Source organism: Hemiscyllium ocellatum, chromosome 15 (genome assembly GCF_020745735.1).
Source record: "Hemiscyllium ocellatum isolate sHemOce1 chromosome 15, sHemOce1.pat.X.cur, whole genome shotgun sequence".
Classification (NCBI taxonomy): Eukaryota; Metazoa; Chordata; class Chondrichthyes; order Orectolobiformes; family Hemiscylliidae; genus Hemiscyllium; species Hemiscyllium ocellatum.
The window spans coordinates 52,044,214-52,055,417 of NC_083415.1; the positions used below are offsets into that span (position 1 = coordinate 52,044,214).

An 11,204-nucleotide genomic window follows, 5' to 3' on the forward strand; every position below is an offset into this window, starting at 1 on the left:
TTAATTGTTAAGGTTCGTCTCTTCCTCATCATTGTCTTCCAAATTCCAAAAGGCCGCATTCATTGTTGTGTGACTGGCCATTTCGAGAGTTTCAGGTTCCATCCCTGGCTGAGGTGATCCTCTATTTCCCTGCAAATGCTGTGGAAAGCCTCCGTCTCCATGTTCAGCCCAATATTTCTCTCTGGCACCTCCCACGAATGGTTCAGCGGAGTTTAAACATACTGCATCGCCATCTTTTTTGTATTCCTTCAAAATTGTCTGATACAAATAATAAATTCTTTCTTTCTCATGCTTCTGAAAAAATGAGGCTGCAATTTTCCTACATATGCGAACTACATAAGCATCCAATGCTGCCATAAAGTAAATAAAAACATACATGCCACTGATGAAAAATATTACTTGCATATCTGGAGGAACTGGCTTCTTTACACAGTCAGTAGGGACCAGGTTGTACTTCCAGGGTACTTCATGATTAATATTTACTATAGTTCGATTCCCTGTAAGTATAGTCCTGAAGTTTACCTGGAGGAAGAAAATGAACTTTTTTATAACCTGTATCTAAATGTGAGACATTAAAGATATGAATTTTGGTAAAATCTACTGGTGGTTGATCTGGTAAATAATTGAAATTTCTTTGCCATTTATACAGAGACAGGAAAAAAAAGGGGGTTTTTAACATTGCATTTTCACAGCAGGATTTGTGTGTTGTATACAGACAACCATAGAGGAAGCTACCATGCAATAGAATCATCAAGGTGGGGGATATTAGTGCTGGAAGGAAAAATATTGCTTCAAAGGATCATTGAGAAGTGCAAACAGCCAAGAGGCTCAAGTTCAAATCCACCTGCTCCAGACAAGTCTGATAACATCTCTTAACTGATTGACTAGAAAAATACGTGGAATTATATATATATATATACACACACACACACACACACACAGAAATTTGCATGTTCTGCTGCAATGGTGCAATCTGTCAGTGTATGGAATTTAAAAGAAGAGATCTATTCACATATTGAGCTTGTGCTGGCTCTTGCAAAGAACAGCCCAGTTAATCCCTCTAGAAATCCGTGAAACAGTGGACACTGGTGAAATAACTGCACTGAAGCCAGTATCCCATCACCAAGTCACCATTTACGTGTTTACTTATGCACAGTACACTGGCTGTGGCCAATCAGCTTGGATTCAGCCCTTGAATTGAGGGGATTTTAAATCCCCGATTATATTTCCCCAACAATGGATTTGTGATCAACATTAGACTCTTCTAGATTTTTAATTGAATTCAAATTTCACCATCTACAGTGGCAGGGTTCCCAGAATGTTACCTGGATCTCTGGAGTAATGGTCCACCAATATTAACAGGCCATTGGCTCCCCTATTGTCCCCTGATTATTTGTTTTTAAATGAGCAAGGTAATGCCTCTTGGTCAAGGGACCCTTTTCCCCCTCAGTACCCTGGCTGTGACCAGCCAGCTCAGAGTCAGTCCCCTGATCTGAGGAAATTCTAAATATCCTGTTCATTGTGTTTTCTTTTTACCCCACACTACCGCCCAAAAGTGGTGTCCCCTTATTATATATATTGTAAATTTTATTAAACAATACACAGCTTACAAAACAATTAACATTGACACTAGATACAAAGAAACAGCACTTTTTACAAGGGAGAGGAATGGCAAAGCCAGGTCCCAAACCCCACCATTCAACCAGTTTTGAGGGAAATGAGGGCAAACCTCAAATCCCAGTTCTATATTGGTCAGCCAGGGTTTCCTGACTGGAACAGGTTAACAACCCCAACATAGGCTCTCTCAGTCAATGTGATCCACCTGGTGCCAATCTTTACAGACAGAGAAACCCGGCAGGTTGGGGCAACATCTGTGGAGAGAACATTAGAGTTAATGTTCCAAGTCCAGTACCCTTCTGTTCTCACAAAGGGTCACAGGACTCGAACACTGACTGTTTCATTCTCTACAGATTCTACCAGACTTCTGGGGTTTCTGCAAAATTTCTGTTTATATTCCAGTTAATCCTTTTCCCTGATTCTTTGCTCACATCCATACTTTATTTCTTCAAATATTTATCTAATTCTCTGTTGAAAGTTGCTATTGAATATGTTTCCACTATCCTATCAGTCAATGCATTCTAAATTCTAACCACATGCCTCACCAATAAAAACTATTTCATTTATCACCTTAGATCCCAGTGGTTAGCACTGCTACCTCACAGCGCCAGGGACCCGGGTTCATTTCCCGCCTCGGGTGACTGTCTATGTGGAGTTTGCATGTTCTCCCCATGTCTTTGTGGGTTTCATCCGGGTGCTCCGGTTTTCCCCCCACAACCCAAAGATGTGCAGGTTAGGTGAATTGCCATGCTAAATTGCCCTATAGCTGCATTAGTCAGGGGTAAATGTAAGGTCTGGGTGGGTTACTCTTCGGAGGGTTGGTGTGGACTTGTTTGGCCAAAGGGCCTGTTTCCACACTGTAGGGAATCTAATCTAATCAAATCTTTTAAGCAATTCCTTCAAATATCTGCCTTCTCACTATTCATTGGTGCCAGATTGCCTTAAAAACATTTAAATTGAATCGTTCCTGATTTTAAAACTCCTGACATCTATTCTTAGCTTCCTCTGCACCAGTGTTCAGTGTGGATCACACTGTGGCTCAGCACTGCGCAAACAGCTACAGAAAAGCAGAAAAATCCGAATTGTGTAAAAGAACTTAAGCCAAAACAGAGGAGTCTCATTCTGACACAATGTTCACTCCCTGTGACAACCGGAGATTAAGGGTGGAGAAGGTCACACGATAATGTTGGAAAGATTCAGTGGGGCTGGCAACTTGTTTGAAGGGAGAAACAGAGTTAATATTTCAGGTCAGCTGACTTTCCTCAGAACCAGGAGATGGTATCAGTTTTGAGTAAGGAGTAGGTGAGACAAAGACAGAAGGAACGTCTATGACAAGGTGAAAGATTCAATGACAGAGTGTTAATCCTTCAGGATCAAAGGGAAATGGAAAAGGGGTGTGAAAAGAAACAAATGATCTGCATTAGAACAGGTGAACTCAACAATATTCAGATTAGTTATTTCAGGCAATAAACTCTGTTTCTGCCTCCCTTTCCCCAATTTGTTTCCTTTCTTTGCATACTTGGCTTTGTTTTCTTTTATTGTTGCTTCCAGTCAGCAATGCATCTGTTCAAGTCTCATCTAAAGGTTTTTCTTTCATTTGTTGCCTCCATCACCATTCTCGCGATCCTAAATCTTCCATCATTCAATCTCTCCTGTTTTCCTCACACAGACTTGTTCGTCAAAGGTTGAGGGGTGATCAGATAAAAGTTTGCAAAATTATGAGAGGCATGGATAGAATAGGTAGTGGGAGTCTTCTTCCCAGGGTAGAAATGCCAATTACTAGGGGAGCTAGGTTTAAGGCAAAAGGGGGGTAAAAGTTTAAAGGAGATGTGAGAGGAACTTTTTTTACACAGTGCTAAGTGCCTGGAATGTGCTGCCAGAGGAGGTAGTGGAGGTGGATTCAATAACAATGTTTAAGAGGCAATTTGACAGATATATGAATAGGCAGGGAATAGAGAGATATGAACCATGTAGAACCAAAAGGTTTTTAGTTTTGAAAGGCATCATATCAACATAGTGTTGATAGGGCAAAGGGCCTGTTCCTGTGCTGTACTTTTTTTTTCTTTGACCCCCCCCCCCTCGCCTATTACCTCTCTAATTTTTCTCAGTTCTGATGAAAGTTTCTGTTCCTCTCCTCTACAGATGTTGCCTGACCTGCTGAGTATTGGCGGTTTCCGCTTTATTCTGTGTTTCACATGGGCATTAGTCCATCTGATATATGGTGCTCCCCATTTTCTAATGGTTATCTCTCTAGCCAAGGACGTCACTGAGGTTCATGCACTGGGTCTCTTCATTTGATGGGAGCTTTAGCAATCCATTCTATAACCTGAATATATAGATTAACCTGACTGAACTGCTAAATTGAAGGAATTGCTTTAGGCTAGTGCAGGAAAGTGGGGCTAGTGTAGATAGTAATATAGTGTAGATAGTAATCTTGTGTAGATTATAATATATTTTTGTTGGTGTAGACTAAATGGGCCAAAGGGCCACATCCCTACTGTGTGCTTCTATGAGCTGATATCTCTTGGCTGAGATGTTACACTAATTTCCAGTTTCATTGATCTGCTTAGATGTCAAAGTTTATCAATACTTGAAGAAAACCCAGAGTCCTGTACACTTTCTCCAGCCAAAGCTCTGTAAAACCGATTAGTCCTGAATCTCATCTCATGTGTACCAAGCAGATTTCAACTCACCAGAAACTTGAAATCAATGAACACAGATAAACACGGAACATTCTCTGTCCACATTGTGAGGCTGCTAACGAGGTGGAAGATGCCATAATCTGCTGCTATTACTGCTGCAGTCAGTACTAGGTTAATAGTGACCACTGTCATGCGTATCAGACACTTTTTCTTTTCGTTTTGAGACAGCTTCAGTCCTGTTGTTTTTGTTAACTTTCCAGCAGCAGCTAGGAACTTGTCACAATCACTGGGGTTGCTCTTCGCCAGTTTCTCCAAGTTCCTGGTGAGGTAGTTGTTGTCAAATTCTAGATCGGTCAGGTAACGAGACAAGTACCAAAGCGATGCTGCAATCAGATTAAAGAAGAGGAAGCCAGCAAGAGCTCTGTTAACCAACATCGTGGCCCGATCCATCCATAGTTGTATTTTATGAAAATCACTGTTTATGTCTTGATTGACTTTTGTCAAAGTATTTTCAATATGCTTGTAGTCTATATCTGGCTCATAGTTTAAGTCTAAGCTTAAAAGTGATAAAATCTTATCTATGTTGCCAACTTTCAAAGCAGTTGTTAGGTGCGATACTACTTGAGTAGAATTTAAAATGTTCTCTGTTGCACTCCTCATAATACACTGACAAAGTTCTAGTAACATCTTGATATTTTGGACAATGTTTGGAATAACATTCGCTGCGATGAGTAAATATATTCCAGATACAAGCAATTTCCGACCCTGTTTGGTGCCCAGTGTTGGTATAAGCAAAGTGAAAGCACACCGGGCAGGATGCACCAGAAACAGAAGCAGTGCAACAATGGCGGTAAGGCTGCCTCCAACTACACCAGATAGATCATCTTTGTAATGGAGTGAGTGAGACATCCAATAATATAAAAGACCACCAGCAGCACTAGCAATACTCAAACAGAATAGGAACAGGATGAAAAGCTCTTTAATGTTGCCTGGGGTAGGCTTGGAATAGATGGACCAAGAATACCTCAACTGGCGTTGTATCCTGGCCAAACAAGTGCGCAAAGTATTGAGAATATTTAAACAGGCAGCCATCTTGCAGAGACTGTAGAGAGAAGAAAAACAGAAATTATTTCAGGTCTTTTGGGCCGTTATTACCTACTACATACTGGATTAGAGTGGTGCTGGAGATTTATCTCTCCACCCTTCAGGCACTCTGTCTGTATTCCTGATGAAGGGCTTTTGCCCAAAACGTCAATTTTACTGCTCCTCAGATGCTGCCTGAACTGCTGTGCTTTTCCAGCACCACTCTAATCCAGAATCTGGTTTCCAGCATCTGCAGTCATTGTTTTTACCTACTAGATAATGATCTTACAGCATTCTAGCATGTATTTAGACTTGAACAGTATTAGAACTCTCAGCTATTGTTTAGCTGGTAGTCCTCTTACCTCAAAGTTTCCATAGCCTTCTGATAAAGCTCACTCCTGAGACTTGAACTCAAAACCTAAGGTGACACATCAGTGGCATTCTAAGAGAGAGCTGCACATGGTGATTTTCAATTAGGATGATATATTTAACCAAGATAGATGCTATCTCCTTTCTGAGTTGGATGTAAAAGTCTCAATGGCAATGTTTAAAGGAAGAACTGATAGCTATTCTTCAGTATCCTGGCCAATTTTTAACTTCTAACAAGCATGTTTAGAGGTCATAATTTGGAGATGCCGGTGTTGGATTGGGGTGTACAAAGTTAAAAATCACACAACACCAGGTTATAGTCCAACAGGTTTAGTTGGAAGCACACTAGCTTTCGGAGCGACGCTGACCACCTGATGAAGGAGCGATGCTCCGAAAGCTAGTGTGCTTCCAATTAAACCTGTTGGACTATAACCTGGTGTTGTGTGATTTTTAACTGTGTTTAGAGGAAATTAACTTATTATCACTTCCTTGTTCTCTGTGGGATCTAACTGTATATAAATTGGCTGCCATGTTTCTGACATTACGCCAGTGACTCCACTTTATAAGTTCCTAATTATTTATACATTATTCTTGGATGTCCTGAAGTCAGGAAATGTGCTTTATTATTAATGCAAGTCTTCCTTTATCTCTCAGATGTGCATTGTCATTTGAAAATAACCCTGACGTTTTTCAGTTGAAAAACAACATTTTGAGTACTGTATTTTTGTTAAGGATTTTCACTATTAGAAATCCAAGTGAAAGATCTAATGGTAAGTTGGAAATGGGTTTACATTTGTATGATTATCTGGGAGCAAATTGGCTATTGCCTGTGTTTGTTTACATATTGAATGTGAACAAAATACATTGCATATTTGTCTGTGATGTAATTAACCCATGTTACACTCATTTCAATGAAATTCATTACATTGCAAGAACTACTTGAGATGTTTCTGAAGGATGTTTTACATGATATATAATTGCAATGTACCAGTCATGGCTCAATAGTAACCCATTCTAGCATGAAGTTGATTCAAGTCCCATTGTAGAGATCTGAGCACATAACCCAGGCTGACATACCTGCGCACTGCAGGGGACACTCTCAGACTTGCCAGCTTTTCAATCAGACATTAGATGGATATAAAAAACAATTCATGGCTCTATTTGGAGAAAAGCTGCACAGTTCTTCCCTGAGCCATGTCCAATATTTACTCCTCAACCACATCATCAAAATATCCATGTGAACTATGGGATCTTTCTGTGCATAACCCAACTACTGCATTTTCTAGACAACTGTAGCTACATTTTAAAACAAACACCTAATTGGTTGGGAAGCACTTTGAGATGTTCCAAAATCATGAAAATTATGATAGAAATTCTTGTTTTTATGTCTGCATTGAGTACACTGTATGTTATCAATTGGAGTCACAGAGTCAAAGAGATGTGCAGCACAGAAACGGACCCTTCACTCCAACTTGTCCATGTCAACCAGATATCCAAAACTAATCTAGTCCCATTTGCCAGCACATGGCCCATATCCCTCCAAACCCTTCCTATTCATATACCCATCCAGATACCTTTTAAATGTTGTAATTGTACCAGTCCCCACCACTTCCTCTGGCAGATCATTCCATACACGCACCACCTTCTGCATGAAACGTTGCCCCTTAGGTCTCTTTTAGGTCTTTCTCCTCTGAACTTAAATCTATGCCCTCTAGTTTTGGACTTGCCGACCTCGGGGAAAAGACCTTATCTATTTATCCTATCCATGCCCCTCATGATTTTATAAGGTCACCCCTCAGCCTCTGACAGTCCAGGGAAAATAGCTGCAGCCTATTCAGCCTCTCTCTCTGTAGCTCAAATCACCCAGAAGAAAGTGAGGACTGCAGATGTTGGAGATCAGAGCCAAGAGAGTGGTGCTGGACAAGTACAGCAGGTCAGGCAGCATCTGCGGATCAGCAGAATCGACATTTTGGGCATAAGCCCATGATCAGAAATGAGCATCTATTATTTTTATACTGATGAAGGGCTCTTGCCTGAAACATAGATTCTCCTGCTCCTTGGATGCTGCCTGACCTGCTGTGCTTTTCCAACACCACACTCTCGGCTCAAATCCTCCAACCCTGGCAACATTCTTGTACATCTTTTATGTACCCTTTCAAGTTTCGCAACATTTTTCCAATAGGAGGGAGACCAGAATTGCACACAATATTCCAAAAGTGGCCTAACCAATATCCTGTACAGTTTGACATCCCTTAGTTTGCTACTTTAGTATAGTTGGTAAAGTAAATGTACTTATCCTCTATTAAATTAATACCCGGAATACTTCTTTATGACCCATGTTGAGTGATCATTTGCTATTATCAGAGAGACTAATTCCAAGGCTTGTTTTTACATTGGATTGTATATGATTGCCCACCTTTGTCTACTTTATACATACATGTCTGGTCAAAAATGTGAAACGCAAGAATGGCTTGTGCTTCATGAACATCTTTCTCAACCTCAGGATGCTCTAATGAATTTACAGTCAACAGTTGATCACAAAATGCAGCTCTGTAATGCCAGAAAGAAGACCCCAAGTTATTTTCTTCACAGCTCTCTGCCAAAATATGGGTCCCCCACTGAACTACAGGCAGGATGAAGAGGCAAGCCCTGAGTCTAACCCAGCAGGAATGGGGATCAGACCCCCTCTATGTGCACCAATTTGATCCAAACTAGCCATCCAGTTGACTGATCCAATGCCCCCCCCCCACCCCAAACACACACACACACACACACACACACAATGGCAACATACTCTTGTACATGCATCTTGTAACGTGGAGGAAGAGACAATGATGGTAGAGATTCCCATTTCTTTCCACCACACAGCTGTGATCAGGAAGATCTGATCTTACTACCTGCCAGTGGCAAATGTTGGACTGATGTATGAGCTAACACTATCAGGATACCAATCTGTTAAGAATGCACCTTCCTTGACCATCAAGTCCTGGTCTGAGTATCTGACTCAGCGGCGGGGATATTATTCATGTCACCAAAAGACCTCTCAGTCAGTTTATCTACAATTCCTATTTGCAATACAGATAAGGTACAGGGCTAACTATATTAACCACTAAATCATTATTTGTTAATTAATTTTTAAATTTTTACATGCAGCATGAACAAACAGATTATTCAGCAGTGTCTAAGAAGCATTTCCTACATACCAGTCTCTCTCCAAATGGTAAGGTAAGGTAGTGGCTTGTTTTTGTGAGCAGTAGCTGTATATAATAGATTGGTATCATTTGAACAGATGTGAAATATGTTTATTGCAACAACTAAGAGAAAAACAGTGTTATTTTTAGTTGAAAAAAACTCCCTTTATTATCTTCAGCTTCTCAGCCTTAAGCAGTGATCACAGATAATGAATTGTTCAAACCACAAATGTAAATGTTGTTGAAGATAATACTGTACTGAGATACAGGCTACTAGACTAGTTGGGATTGAGGCTCATCAGGAGGAGATGTTAGTAATTCTGGAAAGTGAGAAAGTAGATAAATCCCATCCAGCCCAGGGAACTTATTTAAGGAACCTCTGGGAGAGAGAGAGGAGATTGCCGAGCCTTTGGCTTTGATTTTTATGTCGTCATTGCACACAGGAATAGTGTCAGAAGATTGGAGGAGAGCAAATGTTGTCCCCTTGCTCAAGAAGGGGAGTAGAGACGACCCTGGTAATTATAGACCAGAGAGCCATATTTCAGTTGTGTGTAAAGCATTGGAAAATGTTATGAGAGAAAAGATTTATTATCATCTAGAAAGGAATAAGTTGATTAGGGATAGTCAACATGGTTTTGTGAAGGGTAGGACATACCTCACAAACCTTATTGAGGTCTTTGATAAGGTGACCAAACAGGTGGATGAGGGTAAAGTGGTTGATGTGGTGCATATGGATTTTGGTAAAGCATTTGATAAGGTTCCCCACGGTGAGCTATTGCACAAAGTATGGAGGCATGGGTTTGGATCAGAAATTGGCTAACTGAAAGAAGAGGTGGTAGTTGATGGGAAATGTTTATCCTGGAGTTTAGCTACTAGTGGGGTACCACAAGGATCTGTTTTGCATCCACTGCTGTTTGTATTTTTATAAATGACCTGGATGAGGGCATAGAAGGATAGGTTAGTAAATTTGCAGATGACACGAATGTTGGTAGAGTTGTGGATATTACCGAAGGATGTTGTAGGTTACAGAGAGACATAGATAAGCTACAGAGCTTGGCAAATGGAGTTTAATGTGGAAAGGTTTGAGGTGATTCACTTTGGTCGGAGTAACAGGAATGCAGAGTAGTGGGCTGATGGTAAGATTCTTGGTAGTGTAGACGAAAAGAGAGATCTCAGTGTCCATATCCATAGATCCCTGGAAGTTGCCACCCAAATTGACAGGGTTGTGAAGAAGGCATATGGTGTGTTAGATTTTATTGGTAGAGGGATTGAATTTCAAAACTATGAGATCATGCTGCAGCTGTACAAAACTCTGGTGCGGTTGCACTTGGAGTATTGCGTACAGTTCTGGTCACTGTGTTATAGGAAGGACGTGGAAGCTTTGGAACAGGTTCAGAGGAAATTTGCTAGGATGTTGTTATGGAGGGAAGGTTTTACAAGGAAAGACTGAGGGTCTTGAGGCTGTTTTCATTAGAGAGAAGATTGAAAGGTGACTCAATTGAGACATAAAAGATAAACAGAGGGTTTGATAAGGCGGACAGTGAGACCCTTTTTCCTCAGATGGTGATGGCTAGCATGAGGGGACATAGCTTTAAATTGAGGGCTCTTAGATATAGGACAGATGTCAGAGGTGGTTTCTTTACTCAGAGAGTAGTAGGGGTGTGCAACGCACTGCCTGCAATATTAGTAGCCTCATCATCCTTAAGGGCATTTAAGTGGTCATTGGATAGACATATGGACAAGAATGAAATAATGTAGGTTAGATGGGCTTCGGATTGGTTTCACAGGTTGGTGCAACATCAAGGGCTGAAGGGCATATACTGCACTGTTCTAAATGAAGACTCAGAGGTTTTAATATTGTAAGCTTGTATTCATTCTCCTTTGAAGAGTTAGCTGCATTTTTTTCATAGCCACAACCCATCTCTGCTTCCTCACTCATCGCTGAGACTCCTATCAGTCTGTTTGATTTGTAGGACTAGGATGGTCAAGTTTGATTCAGTCCTTAACCCTTGCAAATGTACATTAGCAGAAGTGGAAGGGGGCCACTGGATGGTAATGAACAATAAGTATGGTGACTGGTTTATCCTCTGTCCCTTTCCTCTCCTTGGACAATGCCAATTTTAGGCAACACAGGTCCATTGAATATTTCAAGGTTGTTTTGCATTACAAACTAATTTCTGTGACAGGAGGCTATATCTGTATAGGCTAGACGGAGGTGGTGTGGGACCCCCAGTGACGTGTCATTAGCAGTATAAAAGGAACATATTGCCAGGATCCTGGGGACAATGTTGGATGGGGACGT

At 40.9% G+C, this 11,204-nt stretch overlaps 1 protein-coding gene across 1 annotated transcript; it reads right to left on the reverse strand.

The window, feature by feature from the left end:
* LOC132822841 (osteoclast stimulatory transmembrane protein-like) lies at positions 1 to 5,351 on the reverse strand. Its single transcript, XM_060836215.1, has 2 exons — positions 4,311 to 5,351; positions 1 to 522 (listed from the first exon to the last, which is right to left on the reverse strand). The coding sequence occupies exons 1-2, from the start codon at positions 5,349 to 5,351 to the stop codon at positions 1 to 3; spliced, it is 1,563 nt and encodes a 520-aa protein (XP_060692198.1).
* Between the last annotated feature and the right edge of the window lie 5,853 nt (positions 5,352 to 11,204).

Excerpts from the sequence above, each read along its gene's own strand:
- LOC132822841 (XM_060836215.1), bottom strand. The coding sequence starts at position 5,351 with ATGGCTGCCTGTTTAAATATTCTCAATACTTTGCGCACTTGTTTGGCC. Across the intron at positions 523-4,310 it reads TCATTGATTTCAAGTTTCTG|GTAAACTTCAGGACTATACT; the intron begins GTGAGTTGAAAT and ends TTCTTCCTCCAG.